The sequence below is a fragment of the Chelonoidis abingdonii genome, chromosome 1 (assembly GCF_003597395.2).
Source record: "Chelonoidis abingdonii isolate Lonesome George chromosome 1, CheloAbing_2.0, whole genome shotgun sequence".
In the NCBI taxonomy this organism is placed as follows: domain Eukaryota; kingdom Metazoa; phylum Chordata; order Testudines; family Testudinidae; genus Chelonoidis; species Chelonoidis abingdonii.
This window is the reverse complement of record NC_133769.1, coordinates 309,242,628-309,264,071: the sequence shown is the minus strand read 5'-3', so window position 1 is coordinate 309,264,071 and position 21,444 is coordinate 309,242,628. Positions and strand designations below refer to the sequence as shown.

At 43.6% G+C, this 21,444-nt stretch overlaps 1 protein-coding gene across 1 annotated transcript in view; it reads left to right on the top strand.

Annotated features, from left to right (window-relative positions):
* Window positions 1-21,444, top strand: part of VWA8 (von Willebrand factor A domain containing 8) — a 279,054-nt gene that overhangs the window by 228,196 nt on the left and 29,414 nt on the right. Inside the window, exon 38 of the mRNA XM_075065283.1 lies at window positions 20,722-20,915. Within this exon, the coding sequence (XP_074921384.1) occupies window positions 20,722-20,915 (194 nt within the window). The remainder of the gene's footprint in view (window positions 1-20,721; window positions 20,916-21,444) is intronic.

Below are 21,444 nucleotides of genomic sequence, written 5' to 3'. Positions count from 1 at the left end.
TATTTATCATGAAGTTTGTGCGGAACATGGCTGCAATCCTTCGTATCTGATAAAAGGGAAGATATTTAAATGACATCATTTACTACATGTAGCTACAGACTTTCTTGTTCATTAATTGAAAGGGTAACATTTTCTCTGTTTTTCTTTTATGAGAATAATTGCTTATTCTGACCACATGAGGGTATCAGTGAGCTAAAAATGCAAAGAATTCTCATCCTATTAAGTATCCATGCATTTGGATTAACCATATTTGTGAGAGTCAGACCAGGTGGGGAGAACCGCAAATTCCTGCAAATTTCACTCTGTGGGCTAAAACAAGGGACTCTGAAAGAGATGAAGACTGGGGATTTTAGAATTAGTCAGACTCTGAGTGAAGGCTGCACAATCAATGTCTGGAATTCTCAGTTTCATGAGCTCCAGATATTCCAGCTCTGACCCATCCAGGATCCTCTCTGATTCTCAGTGATGGGAAGTCTCTGCCAAACATGGTGACTGACACCAGTCTGGCTCTGTGGCCTCCCCCTGGCCTGGGTGATTGGCTCTAAAGGAGATGCAGGAATAGCAGATACATCAGTGACCCGTTTCAGAGATCAGCATCTACGTGCAGAATGAGACTAGAAAGCCAACAACTTAGAGACCCCAACATGTTCATGACTTCAAAACTCACTGCTGGGTGAAAGCAGCTCAGCTCCTCCCTCAGTTCATCATCATCATCATCATCAGTGAGACAGATATTGCAACTCCATGCAATGTCTTTGGGGATTATTTTATTAAATGTATGAGTGGTTTCTGAATGATTGTGTTCTGCTTCATTGGGGCGGATTAGCATTAAGGCAAGTCACAAAGGCTAAACATTCCAGAGAAGTTCCACCTTTGGATTGGTTTGCATATCCTGGTTCATCCTGGGTTTTCCAGAGACTAGGAAAAAAGAAAGGCCTTTTGATATAAAAAGATGAGCTTGAACTGACTTGTGGCCTTTTGATTCAGCAAATAGTAGGGTTGCCAATTTTCTATTGCAGAAAAAAAGAACATCCTTGCCCCACTCTGCCCTGCCCCTTCCCGAGGCTCTGCCCCTGCCCAACCCCTTCTCCGAGGTCCCGCCCCTACTCACTCCATCCCTACTCCCTCCATCACTCACTCTTCCCCACCCTTGCTCACTCATTTTCACCAGGCTGGGGCTGGGGTGCCGGAGGGGCTGAGACCTCCAACTGGGGTTGCAGACTCTGAGATGGGGCCAGGAAATGATGCATTTGGGCTGCAAGAGGGGTCTGTGGGCTGGGGATGAGGGGTTTGGAGTGCAGGAGGGGGCTCAGGGCTGTGCGTCGAGGTGCAGGAGGGGGGTGTGAATTCTGAGAGCGAGTTTGAGTGTGGGAGTGGGCTCAGGGCTGGGATATGGAGTTGGGGTGCGGGCTTTGGGCGGCGCTTACCTCAGGCAGCTCCCAGAAGCAGCTGGCATGTCCTTCCAGTTCCTAGGTGGAGGGTAGGCCAGGTGGCTCCATGTGCTGCCCCTGTCCACAGGCGCCACCCCCACAGCCTCCTTGGCCGCCCCTGTGCCTAGGAATCAGAGGGATATGCCGGCTGCTTCTGGGAGCTATGCGGAGCTGGCAGCTGCAGTCAATCGGACTTTTAGCAGCCCAGTCAGCTGTGCTGACCAGAACCACCAGAGTCCCTTTTTGACTGGGCGTTCTAGTCAAAAACCAGATGCCTGGCAACCCTAGCAAATGGACATGCCTTTCTGTCCAAGGGGAGGTCCCAATTCTTGCTGAGGGGTTGGAAGGGATGTTGGTCTGTCAGACTCTCCATGTAGAAGATGGTGGATTTCTGGGTGTTTGTAGATTTACATCTGTTTATTGTTTTTTATATATTTTGTCTGTAAAGCTTTTTGCCCTCTGAATTAATGTGTTTGCTTGGAAGAGCTGTGTGGCTTCTTGTAAAAACACTGTCATTGTCCTCTGAGATAGTGCCTCTTTTTAGAAGGGAGTCAGTCAAAACATCCCAGTCCAGACACAGGTGATGGCTGGAAACCTGAGACATGACTGGCACTCTTGGAGTGGATCACAGAGCCGGGGAATACAGATGTAGTTATCCTGAAACAGTGACATCATCATCAGGGCTGCCAACTGAAATCAGAGCCTCATTGTAGGCACTGTAGAAACGCGTAACGAAAGACAGTCCCTGCCCTGAAGATTTTACAAACTAATTAGAGAAGAGAGACAGGGTAAGTGGGAACAATCCCAGCTTTCTCCTAGAGCAGGCAGATCCAGTACAAAGTGCCTCTTTCTTTCCCCTAGAAATGTGGGAGACCGTAGCTTGCAAAAATAATCTGTTGCCCAAACAAATCATCTTCTAGTGCTGTTGTTCAAAGTATCTGCACCAGTGTGTGGTATGGCCTTAGAGCGATGACACGTTATCAAACAAAAATAGTTCTGCCATTATTAAACTTACTCTGTAATCACTGTAAAGACACAAGGTATCAAAATGTTAGATCACGTAATATGTTACAGTAATACTAGATGTAGGTGGCTCACCTGTAAAACAAAGCCAGCAGTTCAGTCTCTTCCACAAAGCTGAGCTATAATATCTCCGATCTGTACTTTAAGGAAAATTTGACATTTGGTCTAGTCTGCGGGCCCCAAGGCTGTGGAAAATCATCTTTCTGCTTTCATATGCAGTTCCTTTCAAGTTTTCTTCTGCAAGTAAAATCTCCCTCTTGTTTGCAGATCAGAAACTTTGGCTTCCCTTCAGCTCTGTTCCCATTATTGACACTCTGGGCTAATTTAAAAGAAACTGTATTCTGAGATGTATCCAAGTTAGTACATGAGATGCTCATTTTTCAAGTACATTAGTTCTCATTTCAGCTTGGTGAGATCATGAATATAAAATGGTCAAACATTGTTCTTGAATCTGGTTAAATGTTTCACTCTAAAAACCTGAGTTCAAATCCTGGTTAGATCCCAAATGAAAATGACTGTGGTAGACTCATCCTTGTCTCAGATGTTTGTTCATATCACTAAAAGTCACGATATATCTTATCGGCATTCGGAATATCAGCGATATTGTATCCAAGAATTGATGTACATTGGCAGATTTACATGGGCTCACATAATGCTGTCCCACACAGTGGATAAAATTTATTAGAAGGCCTAAGTCACGAGTAAGAAATTATAGTCAATGGGACTTAGTTCCTAAATCATTAGACGCTTCTGAAATTTTTGCCCTCTCTCTTTAAGCAGTACTGTCAGTCTTTCATTTTTGTAACAGATTCACCCAATAATTTTAAAAGACTCAGCATTAATTTAGCATGGTTTCTTTTTCATGTAGTAAAATAAACTGCCATACAATGTAATTAGAAACTAATTAGGAGTTCTTTGAGAAGAGAATGAGAAGTATTTCTGCCACAATATATATGCTGTAGTCATTTGTTACTTGGTGGAACTGCATGTTAGGAAAGCCATGACCTCATAATCATTCAAACAAAAAAATGACTTGGAAACTTGTGGTGATGACAGATGAAAAATGGAATTTACGTGTGTTAATAAAATAAAGGACATGTTGAAGCAGAACAAGATGCCTGATTCTGTGTCTTTTCAATGTTTCAGTGTGTTCAGCTTGCGATAGGGTTAAGATGATTAACTAAAAAAAGTATTTTGATTCCCTCATAATCCTGTTTTATTTATGACTGACCAATATACTGTGTATGTACCAAACCATCATATAATAGAGGAAACATGCTTTCAGCATTTTCAGATCTGCGTGGGTACACTTTTCAGAGTTTATGCAGCATTCTTACTAGAGACATAGTGCTTATGTGTTGCTAGAATTTCATGATATAGTTAAAAAAATTAAAGGGGTTGTGCCATTTTTGCAGGAACACAAGATAATTGTCATCTCTGTAGGTAAATCCACTACAGAGATGCAACTATCAATGTGCTAGGACTGGCAATATATTTGACTCATTAATTCTTACTATTTGACTTACTAATTCTTACAAGGAAATAGGTAATGAAGGAGAAATTAAATGTTTCTGACCAGTGTGACAGACCCAGGCCAGTGGGGTACAGGAGTCTGGTAGAGGGCAAATATACTGGTCACTGGCTGAGTAGTTTTCTGTTCCCTGAGCGACCAGAGCAGGGGCTGCACTAGAGTAATCAGGAACCTGCTAGAACCATTTAAGGCAGACAAGCTGATTAGAACACCTGCAGCCAATCAAGGCAGGCTAATCAGGGCACCTGGATTTAAAAAGGAGCTCACTCCAGTCAGGGAGTGGGGAGTCAGAGGAGAGGAAGTGTGTGAGAGGAGCTGGGAGCAAGAGGCACAAGGCGCTGAGTGTGAGAGGATGTGCTGTTGGAGGACTAAGGGTACAAGCGTTATCAGACACCAGAAGGAAGGTCCTGTGATGAGGATAAAGAAGGGATTTGGAGGAGGCCATTGGGAAGTAGCCCAGGGAGTTGTAGCTGTCATGCAGCTGTTGCAAGAGGCACTATAGACAGCTGCGATCCACAGGGCCCTGGGCTGGAACCCAAGGAGAGGCGGCCCCGGGCCCCCCAACCTCCCAACTCCTGACAGAAACAGAGAGCGACCAGACGGGGAAAACACGAGGTACAAACGCCAAAACAACAGGACTCACCAAGTAAAGGAAGGAAACATGCACAGCCATAAAAGATTAGTTGTGTAGACTCAGCCCACGCTAACACTACGGATAAAATCGATTAAGCAAAATCGTTTATAAAAACTGAATAAATCGATTTCAGTAGGCGCACACAGGCACAGAATTCGGCGTGTTGCCAACTCCCTAGCAACGGATTCTGAACATTGCAGTGTACTCTTCGGAAGCTATCCCATAGCCGCACTCCCCCGCCCCATGAATTCGGCTGAAATCATATGTCGCGGGGCTGGGTAAATTCGTCAAGTCATTCCTCCTCCGGGAAAAACACAGCGCTACAATCCTTCGCCCGTTTCCCTGAGGCCCCGGCAGAAGCCAAGCACGGCACCATGGAGCCTGAAAACTTTTTTCCGCACATAGGTGTACGGAGCCGCGACAAGAGGCAACTCCAGCGCACACAGCAGAGCACCTGTGCATGAAGCAAGATGTTACCGTCGTCCGTCTGCCACGGCCAAGAAAACGGCAAGAAATGACGTCTCTCTCCCCCCTGACTGTGCGCACACATGAGTGCCAACCGCGAAATCTGCCGGCCAATGCAAACAAGATGGGATGACTCACTGACTGAGTCCAATCCCGCCTAGTGCTAAAACTAAAGCACCGCTAAAAAGGGCAAGGGGGTAGAGGACCATGTAATCAAGACAGCCTGCTCCGTCAGGATCACAAGGGGTGCCCCTGCAACAACCCACACTGCTCCCCCTCCCCAACCTTCCGAGACCGTGCAGGTCCTCCCATGTGTCATGAGTATGAAAGAATGCAGGAAGACACTGACGAGGGTGAATAATGGAGGGAGGCGGTACCTCCCGGCGCGATGAATCCAGGGGACATTAAGGTTGTTGGGGGAAAGGAGCCCGCTGTCGCTGCTCTGACAGTCAGGCAGTACAATTTTTTACATCGGAGGGGAGGGGCTAAGCCCCGTGTGATGATGAGCGGTTAGTAGCGTTCTGTCCTATCTACTGGCATAAACCAGCATTGGGCCTCGATGTCAACATGTTAGCTAATATGAGACGCCTCTAGTTCCTTTGCACGTCTACCTAGGGAGGGCGAGGGCGGGATGCTCTATACTGCTGCACGCTCAGCATCGCTCTACAGCACACATACCAAGGGGACATGAAAGTATCACAGAAATGATTCTTCCCGTCACGTGGTGTGTGGGCAGGGGAACGAAACGGAGGACATCCATAACCAACGCCAGAACACGTGTTGAACCTACAGACAGGAGCTCAGCCGAGAAGAAGCAACAACATCAAAGACTCTGGGACTGAGAGAGCGAGCCCTCAGTACCCCCCCATCCAGGAGCGTCCATTGAGTCTCGGCTTCCCGTCGCGTGCACGCAGCGCGGTACCGAATCTTTCAAACGCTTGCATTCGTTTGAACGGAGGTCGATACAACAGATGGTCTCCCCATACAGCGACAATCTAGTTCCTCCCGACGGTCCAGTCTGGGAGCTTTGGGATTGGAGAACTGGGCACGCCACCCGGCTACAAAGGCCCACGCTGGTAAACAGAAATAAGCAAATTCCGGCTTTCCTGTTACCTCCCCCGCAATCCGAGTTCAGATGCGTGCCAAGCGGTTCATGGTTCAGTGGATACCGCCTGGAGGCCAATAACATCGATTTCCGTCTACACTAACCGTAATGCGATATGTTAATATCGAATTTAGCGCTACTCCTCTCGTCGGGGTGGAGTACAGAAATCGATTTAAAGAGCCCTTTATATCGATATAAAGAGCGTTGTAGTGTGGACGGGTACAGCGTTAAATCGATTTAACACTCTTTAAATCGATTTAAACACGTAGTGTAGACCAGGCCTCAGGAGAGAAGAAGAAAGAGGCACTGAAGAAAGGACCATTGAAAGTTGTAGATGGAGTTGTATCAGTGAAACTGTTTTTGTAGTATGAGAAGGTGACATGTTGTTTCTTCAGTGATAATATTTGATACACTCTGACATAAAGAAAAAGATGTATTAGGAGAGATGATGTGAGTACTGAAGGCCAATTAGTAGTGAAGGCCTTGCTGGAGTCCTAGACATGGCAAACAGTATGAACCAAAGATGGTGAACCAAAGTAGGCCTTAATAGACTAACAATACTGGGTGTCAACTAACCAAGTAAGCACATTCGTGACCTGAGAGGATGGTACGGGAACTATGTAAACACATTCCAAAGAGACAGTACAGGAACACATCGATCCCTCGTAAAAATAAGGAGGGGGTGACAAGGTAATGGATGAGGATGTTTTGATCAAACTACCAGGGCCACCCAGAGGATTCAGGGGGCCTGGGATCTTTGGCAGCAGGGGTCCTTCTGCTCTGGGTCTTTGGGGCACTTTGGCAGTGGGTCCCGGAGCCAGGGCTGGCTTTAGGCCTATTCCACCAATTCCCTTGAATCAGGCCCCACGCCCAGTGAGAATCCCTTCCCTGGCTAGAGGCGCCTTTTTCATTTTTACTCCTTGGCGGCGCTCTGGGTCTTCAGTGGCACTTCGACGGCAGGTACTTCGCTCACTCCGTGTCTTCGGTGGCACTTTGGCGGCAGGTCCTTCAGTGCTGCCGAAGACCTGGAGTGAGTGAAGGACCCAGTGCCGCCGAAGGCTCAGAGCGCCACCTAGTGAGTACAAGCCTCACGTGTTGATTTTTTTTAAGTCATCCCTGCCGAAGCCCCATCTAAACTGTTCGAATTGGGCCCTGCACTTCCTAAAGCCTAACAATGGGTAGTTTATTTGTTTTTTTGAGATGGATGTTGAGAGTTACTCCTCGACAAAGGCAAAGATCATCTCAATGTGCTGTTCAAGAAGGGATAACATTATTGAGTCACCAGATGGCTCCATTGCAAATAGTCTTATAAATTTACTTTGACTGAATATACGGGCGGTTAGGTCTTAGACAAATGCTGTTAGTTGTGGTTCAGTTTGTTTTAGAAACTGAATAGATCACCAGTAAAGTGGTTTAGTGACTGACTCAGTCACTGACTGAATCGTTACTTAGGTACATCTGCCGCCTACAGGTTCTCTCTGCCACAAAACATATAATGTCAAAATAATACAAGAGGAGGCTGGGATTTTGTACCTCAGCTAGGAGAATAGGATGCAAAACACTAATATGATTGTCCTTCCTGCAATAAACCAAAGTGCCTACATTAGAATATCATAAGGTCCAGGACATTGTAGTATTACTGATGATTTGGACATGGAACACTAATAATGAAATTGTGTGTATGTAAATCTGAGTGGCAAAGAGACAGCGATTTGGGATAAAGGCTAATAAAAAGTTAGGTAGTGAAGGCAATAGTTCATATGCAAGATTTAAAGAAATAAATGAGAAGTGTAATACTAATAAACTTTTTTATACTAATCGGTGTTCACTGAATTCCTGCTGGCTAGAAGTGGTATTTCTTAAATAGGAAAAAATCCATATTGTTGCCCAGAGTAGATTGGTAATGATACTGTTGTTGAGCTATAGAATCTGTCTCTGGCTTTCTGAACAGCCTCTTTGTTCAGAAAATTCAGTTCAACTTCTCTTGCCCAGAGATCTTTTCTTTTCTTTTCTATGAAAACACTGGCCTTCAAAAAACATTTTCTTGCCTTTCCTTCCCCTGTAAATTATTTACTCAACTTCTAAGATTTTGTAGGAGCAATTCAAGGTGTTAGAATTGAGCAAAGTTGATAAAAACGGTTAGCAAAAATTGTTCAGAAGTTTGTCAGTTGGTTTTGCATGATTTCATGCCCCCTGAAATGTTTACTTTTTGTGACAGATTGGTGGACTGAGTTGTTAGAAAGGAATCATGCAGGAACTTGAAACGCCACTTTCATGTGAAAATTCATCTTTATGAATTTGGAAAAAGCATGAGAAGGTGGTTCCAGTCACATCCACATGATCTAGTGCAGGGGTTGGCAACCTTTCAGAAGTGGTGTGCTGAATCTTCATTTATTCACTCTAATTTAAGGTTTTGTGTGCCAGTAATACATTTTAATGTTTTTAGAAGGTCTCTTTATATGTCTATAATATAGAACTAAACTATTGTTGTATGTAAAGTAAATAACGTTTTTAAAATATTTAAAATGCTTCATTTAAAATTAAAATGCAGAGTCCCCTGGACCGGTGGCCAGGACCCAGGTAGTGTGAGTTCCACTGAAAATCAGCTCGCGTGCCGCCTTCTGTTGCCTACCCCTGATCTAGTGGTTTAAACACATTCCTGGAAGCCATTGATTCTATTCCCATCCATGTCACACTTATATATTACTTTCCAAACATTTAGCAGCTAGATATTATTTCTCCTATTTTACAGATTGAAATACAGAGGTTCAGAGAAGATACATGATATGGTCATTGTCATACAACTGCAACTAATCAGAAAACTGGTCACTTGACTTCCATTCCTATACCTGAATCTCTAAACAACAGAATGCTTCACAGGCAAGACAATTAACCCTCACTCTGTCTTTGGTTTAAGAATTGGTAAAGTAGGGGCAGTGGTATTTACCAAATCATAAAATATACAGAGTTTTGAATGTCTATAGGTAGAAAAAGAGGTAGGTCAGAAATACTGTTCCTCATTTTACAGATTCAGAAAATTAGGCATTAGAGTCGTGGAATAAAATGCTGGCCCAATAGATTTGAATGTTAAAATTCCTATTCACTTCAACAGGGCTGGGCTTTAACCAGGAAATGTAGGTTTGTATGACCTCTAGCATGTTACTTAACAGAATCTCCATGTATACATGTAATAATATGTGTTTACTAAATTAATGTTTGTTATAAGTGTAAGGTAGTATTAAGACCAGAGTTGGGGACCAGCACTTGGGGACTTTCTAATTCCATCTGTGGCTTCTATGAACTTTATCTTCATTTTATCTCCTTATCCTCATAGTAGCTTTATTCAAACTGGTAAGAGAAAAATTTTTAAGCAAAAATGTCTTTTAGATATTTTCACAGTCTTCAGATAGTGAAAAACATTTTGCATGAACTATTATCTAATCATTTTGAAATTTTGCAAAAATGCCTCAATTTTACAGGCATTACACAACATCCAAACCAGGCAAATTTCAACAGCAACAATCAAAACCATTCTGACTATTTCACCCATCACTAACTGTGACAGGGTTCAGACTCACCAGTGTGGCACCTCCCACTGGTCGCTCCGGGAATTAGCTCAGTCCCTGGGGAGCACCCTGTGCTGGTGATGTTCCGTCCACCATCTGTTCTCTGCTGGTGTCTGGACCCACATTGTTCCCCGCTCAGCAACATCCATTTCAGGCCACTTCCCTCTGGCAGTGTCCCCTAGTCCATCCTCACCCCCTTTCGGGGAGGAGAGGATAACAGTAGTCTTTCTCTGCACCCCAGCCACAATGGTCAACCACACCCAAAAGTCTAACCCTTTGTGTTAGGAGTCTGGTGCAGTCTGCTACTGCCACATCCGCTGGCTGGGTGTCTGTGCAAAGGGGAAGGGGGGGACCCAGGCCCACCCTCTACACTGGGTCCCAACCCAGGACCACTTGGCAGCAGCCCTCCTGTCCTCCTCCTCTCCCCTTGTGCATCTCTCTCCCTGGGATGCTTCCCCTTCGGCCCCTTTGCACCTGGCTAGGCCCTTCCCTCAGGGCCTGCAGCCTGACAGGTAGCAGGGTGGAGTTCCCTTTGGCTCCCCCAAGCGTCTTCTAGGCAACCTTTATATAGGGCCTAGCCTAGCCCTGATTGGCTGACTCTAATCTTGGCCCTGATTCGCTGCCGGTTTGCGCAGCTGCTCTGGCCTACTCTAGCCCCCTCTCACATGGGGGTGGGGCAACCGCCCCACTACACTACACTAGCACTGTAATGATGGTTAGTAGCTTTAGAGCAGTACTGAAAGCACAGAAAATAACACATACATTAGTGTTTTCTTGATAACTGTGGATAGTGTTACTCCTTTCTATGTGAAAATGATCCTTTCCTGTGGGCTCAATCAGCACTATCGACATCAGTAGAAGTTTTACCATTAACTTTAATGAAAGCAGGAGAAAATCCCATAGCTACAGCAATAAGAGCAGTGAGGGGTTTTTTTTGTTTTCTTTTTTTGCCTGCGTCCCTTTCCTGCCCAACAGTTTTCTACTCTCATGCTGATTATAAAACATTTTCTTCATATCTTCACCAGAAACGGTTTTACATTAAAGAGAAAGAGCAACACAGAACATTATTCTTAAATACCAACATGCATATAGCAACTTTTGATATCAATTTAGTCTGAGTAGGAAATTCAGTCCATTTTTGAATATGTATTCACTATAGTGTTGATATAGAGAATGTTCTGAGGAAAGATGTTCTTATGAACTGTTAAACATAGCCTAGGGCAACATTTTTATAAATCATTTTTACAGTTTAAACAGTTTAGGTCCAGGAAAATCCATAGTCTTATACACAGACACTGAAGGAGACACTTCATTCTATGAGGAAACATAATCCTTCATCCTTTGAGTCATCCTGTTTTTGTTTGTTTATTATTTCTTTCATATCAAGAATATTCACATCCCAAAATGATGTATGGGAAAAAGTCCCTTAATCAATTACTGATATTCAAGTAGAATCTGGATTTTATTAATTTTTCATTACTGAAACATTACATTTGATAGAAAAGGAAACATTCTCCTTTGGTAAGGATTATGTATTGCAGGGCTTTGGCAAAGGCTCCAGGCAAAAATCTGCAGCTCCACTGCTCCGGAGCTGCTCTGCACTCCAGCTCCGGACTCCGCTCCCAAGCCCTGATAAATTGTCCCATTTACTTGTACTGTATGTTACTAAAAGGGCAAAACATTGAGCTAATTTTTTCCCTGTGGTGTACAACTGTGCTAGGAGAGAGAGGAGGGTAAAATGAGCCTTCTCTTTGCATCTTAGCAGGATTCCTACTTTGTGGTAAAGACAGATCTAGGAAACTAAGTGTTAAGAAGGAGAATGCACTTTTATTTCTTTTTAAGCAGCAGTAAGAAGTAGCTTGCCATTGATCCACCATTTTTAGTCTGAACTTCAGCCCTGTATTGGTGGAATGACTCTAATTCAGGGGTCGGCAGCCCCTATCCTGCGGCTCATCAAAGTAAGTACCCTGGTGGGCCGGGCCAGTTTGTTTACCTGCAGCGTTGGCAGGTTCAGTCGATCACGGCTCCCACTGGCTGCAGTTCGCTGTCCCAGGCCAATGTGGGCGTCTGGAAGCCGCGGCCAGCACATCTCTCACTCGTGCTGGTTCTCGCTGCCCCCATTGGCCTGGGATGGCGAACCGCGGCCAGTGGGAGCCACGATCAGCCAAACCTGCTGATGCAGCAGGTAAACAAACTGGCCCGGCCCGCCAGGGTGCTTACCCTGGCAAGCTGTGTGGCAGAGGTTGCCCACCCCTGCTCTAGTTAAACATGCAGTTGCCCCAGCTCTACACTTCCCTGTCTTTCCCATCCCTGTTACTGCCAGCATTAAGGGTAGGTATTTACCATTAAGTGTTTAAATGAGTGCTAGTGAAATGAAACAAAACTCTGGTACCTCAGCTTCTCATGTCTGATATACTAGGTGTAAATCATTCCAGAAACTGTATATACAGCAGCCTTGGCACTCTTCTCTCATGATATTATTTAACACAATGATATGTGTATTTTAAGTTAAGAGAAGCATGTAATCATATTATTTCCAATGGTTTAGCAAATGTGCTGCACCTGGCATGTCTTGGAAGTTCCATAGGGTGCTGAATAAAGGCTTAAGGAAAATTTTAGTTAATCATTTGTCGCAACATACAATAAAGAGAGGTTTCTGCACTTACATTCTGGAGATATATGCCAATGAAATCCTGTAAGGAATGTGCCTCTGCTTTAATTCCTTTACTTTACTTTGCTGTAAAGAAGAGGGGAAATGTAATTCTGAGAAACTTTGAAATGGGTAACTTATTTAAAAAAAAAAAAAAGGTATAGCTAAGACTCCTTCATACTGCTAGAGACTGGGTTTGAGAGTAAAAAGAGGAACAGAGTAATATTTCCCTTCAGTTTTCTCTTGTTTTTTCCTGTTAAGAATAATTCATTTAGAATAATATAGTTTCTTAAAATTATGCAAAGTGTACTTTAAAAGGACAGAGACTAGATACGAGTGCGTACATTTGTAGGGGGTTTATTCACTAAAGCTAACTCTGTGAGATTATATCTCTCTGTGCCTGTGAGGATTCACCTCTATTGGAACCAGCATTTCCTCCACCATCCTCCTTAGGGAACTGGCTTTTCAGTCATAAGAGGGTTCCAAAGGAGCAACTCTGGCACTAGTTGCTGAGGAAAGGCTGTGAATCCTCTCATTCCTTCTGGGCTTGTAATAAAGCTACTGAACAAGACGACAAACACAAACTGCTGCGTAAAAGTCTGTACACACTCTAGACATCTTACTATGCTGAACAAAAATGTGTCATCTCTAGATAGTATGGTGACAGGACTACTAGAAATGCCTGTGATAGACAAGGTGGGTGAGGTAGTATCTCCTATTGGACCAACTTCTGTTGGTGGGAGACGAGCTTTTGAGGTTATGCAGAAGTTGGTCCAGTAAAAGATGCTACATCACCAACCTTGTCTCTCTAATATCCTGGGACTGACATGGCTACAACAATACTATTTATCAGTGATCAGCAACATTTGGCACGCGGCCCCTCAGGGAAATCCGCTGGCAGGCCGGGACCGTTTGTTTACCCTCTGCAACGTCCACAGGTTCAGCCGATCGCAGCTCCCACCAGCCACATCCCTCGGCCCACTCCACTTGTTAGGTATCATCCCAAGGAATCAATCACTGTACGCATGAGTTTTTAAATATTCTTATTGTTTGCCTGAAAATTGGGAAGTGAAGAAACAGTTCTTGCCCATCAATTAGTATGTGTGTGTGTGTATTCCTAAACAAAAATCTGATAAAATGAAGTTAAGGTTGAGAGTACATATCGGTAATTTAGGACAAAGTACCTTATATTTAGGGTTGATATTATCCAAAACAAGCACTATAAATTCAGAGTTAAGATTAAACCTAACCTGTTTGGATTCCTTTTAAGGCATGGAAATACACAGTTAAAGTACCCAAACCACTTTAACTCTGCCTTCTAGCGACACTTTTTAATAACCATAATTATAAGAAGACATTTTAGTGTTTATGGTTCCAAATTAAACAAAACTTATTTTTAAATACTTTTTTCCCTCTTTTCATCAAGGTGTCTATAGAGCAGGGTTAAGATACATGTTTTTTTAAAAAAAACATTTCACAGTGGATTACTGCAGACACATCCTTCATTTACAGTTGCTATCGTTGCTCATAGCAATAATGCACTGTTTAATGTGGTCAGCTCTGTAGGTCCTAAGAAACCTTTTTTCAGCGTCTTTCTATCACCATGAGCTTATACAAATCACAAAACTGGACCTTACATTTAACTGATGCCACTGATTTCCAATTTATTGCTGTAGTTACTGTTTGTTAATTTCTTTCATTAGATTTTGCAATTCATGGCAGTAAGTAAAACAGTCATATTTAATAATATGTAAGCAGTGACACATTTACACAAGTAGTGTTGTGAATGTAATTATGGACCTACTTCCAAACAGATTTAGCTAACTGAGACTCAGTTAACATATGACAGAGTACCCCTTTCATAGATTGCCTGGCCAGCATAGGTCTCCAAATTGCACATTACAGTATAGCATAAATTAAATAGGTGATTGGCACAAATGTAATACCAAAGACATAATTTCATTGTGGTTTTCAGTAAGTGGGCTTTCTGAGCAGGTATGTCTATTTCACATTTGTATATGTGAAGAGCGATGTCATTTTTCTTCTTTGTTAGTTTGTATCACTCCTAGTATTGGGAGTATCTACTGTAATCAGTAAGAGAAAACAAATATATATCAGTCCTGTAATACAGCGAGATGTTTAAAAGCCAAAACTGTGTGATTGAGTCAGTTGGGGTCTTATCCTGTGAGTTATGACGGGTCTTTAACTCCCTTAGAATTTGAGGACCCTGGACAGCTTGTCCAGATCAACCTATTAACTTCATTGGAAATTGTGTCTTCATGGGGACTCAGGATCAGGCTTATATGCAGCATAGTAGAGGACAACAATTCTGCTCTTTGTGGGTAGAAACCCTGAAGAAGTACCTGGCCAAAGAGAGGCAGATAAAATGGAAAAATAAATCCATTTCTAGAGCATCAATCACTAACATGTAAAAAAACCTAAACACACACAGAAGAAAGACATGCCATGGTCACTGCAGAGCTTGTGGTTGTGGTGGAAACCAGTCCTCACAGAAGGAAATCTTAAAAGAAAAATTTCAAAATATATTCCAGCTATTCTGCTGTCACCTTACCTCATAGCTACTGCTCAAAAGACTTGACTGAATTCATCTGTTTCACTTAACTGTGATATGCACAGCATACTATGCAAAATTTTAACAATAATGAATAAAGCTTTTCACTTGCCTACAGTTATAAGCACATAATGAAATGACACAAGTTTCACTTCAAGAAAAATTGAAATTTCACTATCGTTAAAACCTGACTAAAACAATAAAATTATTTAACTAGTTTGATAAAGGCATGCAATGAATTCAAAAGGAATCTAATCAGAAAGGATAGTTAGCACCTGAATTGGCAAATTATCCATGTATTTCTAACGTGCCTAACTAGATCCTTCCCCTTCTTGCATCTTTCAGTTTTCCTGACTCCAAATATATCTCCTGAGCCCCCAGTTGACTGCCTAACTTTTAACAGTCCATTACCTCAAGATGACTCCCAACCTTTAGCTGTATTTTGTTGAGGGGTGCTCTTAGCTCCCGCACACCCACTGTTGCATTTCACCTAACTCTCCTTAGAACTCTCACACAGTGGAGGATCCAGTTAACCAAAGGACCCACAAATTTGATCTCTCTCATCATAAAAAAATCCAGCTTTGATCCCATCTCTCTTCTCTTCTTTAGACTCATTGAGCGTGCAGTCTACCACTTTTGTCTTACATACACCTTTAATTTCATTCAAGATCCAGTCTAGTTTCCACTCCTACAGTCAATTGAAACGACTCTCACCAGTTTCTGAGGACCTCTATCTGCAATATTTCAGGACCTCGTCAAAATATCAGCTGCTTTTGGTGTCATGGACTAATTCTTCTCAAAATTTTGACTTCCCTGACTCTCATCTCTCCCGGTTCTCCTCCTTCCCTCTAAGATTGCTTCTTCAGAGTTTCATTGGCAGGGGGATCCTCTTCCTCTCTCTCATTTACTGTGGACGTCTCTCAAAGTTTTGTCATCGCTCAATTCCCCTTTCTCCTCTCTGAATAGTGTCATTCACAGTCATGGCTTTGACTATTATCTTTATGCTGATGACTCACAAATATACTCTGGACCTGTCTTCTTCCAAACAAATAAAATTCTCAGCCTGTCTTTCTGACTTCCTCTTATGGATGTCCAACCATTAGTTGACCCTTAACATGACCAAAACTGAGCGCTTCATCTTCCCTGTAACAAGGCGTTCACTTGCCCTCGCAACAGATTAGTCAGAGACCTCTTCTGAGTGCAATCACCAGTGCTTTTTATTTTCAATGTCAGCTCCACCAGCTTCTATTTACAGTCTGCTCCAAACCAGCCACCTGGGGGATAGCTTGCTTCTCCAGCCAGCAGAGATGCGATGCGATGGGCTCCTACTCTACCCTATCCCACCCCCTTACTTCCTTCCTGACAGCTTTATATAGCCCCCTGGCTAATAAGGCGCCAGGTGCTTCTCTTCCAGCAATTAGGCGTGGCATACTCAGCCAGCCCCAATTAATACTTCTTAATTGGAGCTGGGCTAACGGGGCCCTGGCTCAGGACCTCCTGGCCAGCACCCTGTTACATTCTCTCATAGCCTTCTCCTTCCTCCCGGTGTCTGTCATACCTTAATATTCCAAGTTGCTCAAGTCCGTAGTTGTGTTTTCATCTTTGATTCCAGCCACTGTAACAGTTTGGTGACCTGAAATACACATCTCTGTTGTTCTATAAAGCACTTCGAGTATTCCAAATATTCAAACAAAAACATCTGCTAATTAAATATAGAGAACTTAGTAAGGGCAAGTTGCTAAACTAAGACTAATTCTCAACCTCTCACTCACTCTTTCTTTCTCTCACTTATTTTTTTGTTTTGTTTTCATTTTTTAACAAAAAATAAGCTAATGTTGAATATTTTGCTGTGGTTAAGAGCAATAAGACAGATTGCTAATCAAAATAAGAGCAATAGTGGTGCCAAATTATTAGGAGAAGCTGATGTTTTAATTAAGTTACCACAGAGTGTAAGAATAGGTCTGCACTTGAAAAGTGGGTCGATGCAGCTTATGCTGACATAAAAGGGCTTTATAATTTTATGTTAATTTTAGAATTGTAAACACTACCTAGTACACAATTCTGTCTCAAACTATAATTTTCCAATAGTAATATGTCAAAAATGGCTGTCTTTCAAAATAATCACCACTTTGTAAACTTTGCTCAATGGAAAAATAAAGTCCCAGCTGAATGTCACTAAATACAGCAAAATAAGCTCCATAAAGCTTCCCTCTGTAGGATTTTTGTTTATTTTTCAATAGAGAAAGGGTCCATGAAGGCCAAAGTGCAGCGAATTTCCCATGGTTTTAGTTTCTTATTAAAGAATAAATATTTTCATTATATCTTGTAAGGCCTACATTCATTTCTTTTTTTTAAATAAACTAAGCAATTTTGGTGTACCTAGTGACTTTGGTATGTTTAAAATGCTAGTCAAGCAGTTACATTAAAAGATACTGTTTATTTTATCCCTAAAGGCACCCACTTAAAAAAAAATTATACAGCCCATTGAATAAGGACAAAACACTGTGGTGTGCTTTTGGAAGTCTGTTAGACTCATAGACTTTAAGGTCAGAATGGGCCATTGTGATCATCTGGTCCAGGGGTTGGCAACCTACGACACGCGTGCCACCTTTCCCTGGCACGCGGCTGCCAGCTGGGGTCCCGGCTGCCAGCCCCGCTCAGCACGTATGGCCGGCTGAGTGAAGTGGGTCCGGCGGCCGGGACCCCAGACTAACAGCAGGTGTGCCCCCCGGGAGTGTGAGCTACCGGGGGCACAGGGCCCTGAGCCTGCTGCGGAAGGGGCGGCAGCTCACACTCCCAGGAGCTGCAGAGCCTGAGCGCGGCGAGGCTTGCTGCCCTCACGCATCCACTGCAGGAGCCCCCTCCCGGGGGGGCACTGGGTCGCAGTCCGGGCAGGCACACCCCTCGGCTGCCCCCTCAATGAGCTTGGGTTCTGCGGCTCCTGGGAGTGTGAGCCGTCATCGCTGCCCCTCCCGCAGCTCCCTCCCCCCCACCGCTGCCTCAGCAGTCCATGTGGAGGCAAAACTCTACATGGAGCCAGGGTCTGATAGGCATGGGCATGGTAAGGGGAGTCTTGGGGGGTAGTCAGGGAGCAGGGGGAGGGTTGGATGGGTTGGGGGTTCTGGGGGTCTTTTCAGGGGGTGGGGAGTGGTTGAATGGGGTGTAGGAGTCCCCGGGTGTCTGTCTGGGGGTGGGGGTGTTCATAAGGGTTGGGGCAGTCAGGGGATAGGTAGAGGGTAGGTCCCTAGGGGGGCAGTAAGGGTGGGAGGGTCTCAGGAGGGGGCAGTCAGGGGACAAGGAGCAGGGAGGCTTAGGTAGGGGGTGGGGTTCTGGGAGGCAGTTAGAGGCAGGGGTTTCAGGAGGGAGCAGTTTGGGGACAAGGAGCAGGGGGTGTTGGGGGTTCTGACCAGGGCAATCAGGGTAGGAAGTGGGAGCGAGTGGATGGGGGCTAGGGCAGGGCTCTCCCCTCTTCTTTGATTGATGAAATATGGTAATCCTAGGCGAGGGGGGAGCCAGGGGCGCATGGGGGCTGGCGCTCACATACATCCACTGCAGCCTACAGATGCCCCCGGGCGGGTGCCAGGCCGCAGCCAGGGCGGGGGGGGCGCAGCTGCTCCTTGCTAGCGGTGCCACCGCTGCCTTTGCAGGGCTGCTGCCCCCCTGCAGCACGCTGGCTCCTCCATGGCTAGGGCTTGCTGCTGCTGCAAGAGACACACTCTGGGTCTCTGGTGCCTCCAGAAGGCGGCTCCTCCCTGCCGAGCTGCTACAGCAGCCCAAAGCCAGTTAGCGTACTCGGGGTGGGAGGCCACCTGAGTGGGGCTGGGTGGGCTCGCAGAGGGGCTGTGCACCTTCCAGGGGAGTTCAGGGGGTGGGGAGGGGGGAACCTGGTCTGGGGAGCAGCCCCTGGGTACGACTCGCACCTGGGATCTATAAAGGCTCATTGGGGATTTGCCGCTCAATAAACTGATGTGCAAGGTGGAAGTTTCGCCTCGGTGGCAAAATATCCTTGCACTGGCCCTGCCCTGGGGGTACATGCACCCCAGGTTAAGAAGCACTGCACTAAACTGATAAGATCTGCATTTTAATTTTATTTTAAATGAAGCTTCTTAAACATTTTTTAAAACTTGTTTACTTTATATACAACAATAGTTTAGACTTATAGAGAGAGACCTTCTAAAAATGTTAAAATGTATTACCAGCACACGAAACCTTAAATTAGAGTGAATAAATGAAGACTCGGCACACTACTTCTGAAAGGTTGCCAACCCCGATCTAGTCTGACCTCCTGCACAACGCAGACCATAGAATCTCACCCACCCACTCCTGTAACAAACCCCTAACCTATGTCTGAGTTATTGAAGTCCTCAAATCATGGTTTAAAGACCTCCAGGTGCAGAGAATCCTCCAGCAAGTGACCTGTGCCCCACGCTGCAGAAGAAGGCAAAATGAGTATGCAAATATTGAATTAATTATATTTATCAGATTAGATCTTTATTTACCTTTATTTCACATTGATGACATGTTTCACAGAGGGTTTATTGTACCTTTATGAATTAAAATACAAATAATGTAAGGATGAAAAAAAATATTCTTTGAATGGTTGCCAATACACTGTATTTATAACATGTTTTCAGATCATAGGAATGTGTAGAATTCCTCTGTGTTGTGTTGAGCCTGCAGCACACAGTGAATTCAGGGATTAAATTATTCTGCAGCTCTGAAGGAAACCCTGCTAATGCCAGAGAACCTGTTTCTTAATAGACTGTAAAATTGTGTACTCTCAGAATGCATCAATTTTACAGTAAAATAAATGTAAAGTATGTATATGGGTGGGAGGAGTTCATTCATAGAAGATTGATCAATGTTACCATTAGTTCTGTGTCATCATATTTCAAGTAACAGTAAATAGCATTAATTTATACAGAACTATTACTATAAAGAAAATGTATACATTAGGAATTGAGTCACTAGATGACTCGGAGAGGTAATGGAGAGTCATTCTCTTACCTAAATGTCTCCAATTTGATGCTGTCATTACCATCAGACAGCTGTTTGGTATTTTGTATGTCCATTGAGCTGTGGACAAAGTTCAACCCCCAGTGGACAGGTGCGCATATCAGAAAACCACCATTACAAACATCACCTTTGTTGGCAGTCTTGGCAGGGAGGCCAAGGATTAAATGAGCGTGTAACTTGAACTAATCTTTTATTTAAGAACAGGGTTCAAGCATGTTGGTAGAGAGATGCAGGAAATTTGCCAATTGTGAGTGAACAGAGGAGGTCAGCCTTCAGGTCTTTGAAGCTGGCATCTTGAAACAGGTCACTGAGTTGTAGTTTTAACATATTACCTGGTTGAGGTGACCCCTCAGCTTCACCTCTGCCAACCAACACTTGTTAAAACTATTTATTACCCTGTCTGTGTTTGGATTTTAAAAGTGTTAGTTATCACATTTTAAATAAATACCTTTTTTTCTAGTGTGTACAAGTCCCAAGACTGCTCCGTGGTTTGGTTGGTTTGCAGTATTCTAAGAGCCTGTGCAGCTTTGACCTTTCTCCTCCCAGCTATTTTTTTTATATATTTTGTATTTATTGGCTTATAAAATAATACATCTCTTGCGTTCACTCTTGGCCTATGGCTTCTAAGTAGGACACAATGTATTATCATGCTATCAGGATGGTCATAGAATTCATGCTAGGTATAATAATACGAGATCTTTTCAACTTACTTTCTTTTTATTTTCACAGATAACCATCGAGAGAGACAGTGGTTTGGAAGTGAGTTCCCCTAAGCATGGAAAGACAGATCCAGACAACATGCCTCATGTTGGCGGAAACACCTGGGCTGGTGGAACAGGTTGGCATTCAATGTCTTCTCATGATTTGCTTGAGTCTTCGAACGATGTCTCAGATAACTTTGGTGACAGTTCTAAATTTCAAAAGTCTTTTATCGTTAAATTATTTTCCTGCTGGCAGTTTTTAATCCACACTGAATGCATTTTGTGGAAGGCAAAAAGTTCTTCAGAATAAACGTAAATACCCAGGATCAGGCAAGTAGATATTAGAAATCGTTATTTCTTACATTTGGTTAAGGTTGTTAATGTCTGATTCCATCCATAGAAAGAGTTCAGTGTCTCCTAATTCTAAATTCTGAATGATATGACAACAGTCTCACTATACACAGTAGTGAGAACTATAGGCATACAATCAACAAATTCTGGAGTTACACTGTTAGTTTACAGTAACCAAAGTTAATAGTTTTAAGGGCTAATAGCTTTGAGGACTTAAAGTAGGAGGTAAGTGGAGTGTAAGCTCTCTGCACAGGAGTGAATTTCACCTTTGAAGAATAAAGAACCTTATTTTGATTGAAAAACAGTATAAAACTGGAGTCAGAATTTTGCTTCACCAACTTTACAACTGTCTGCTGAGCTCTGTGCCTTTATCCTCACACACAACTATTTCAAATTTGAT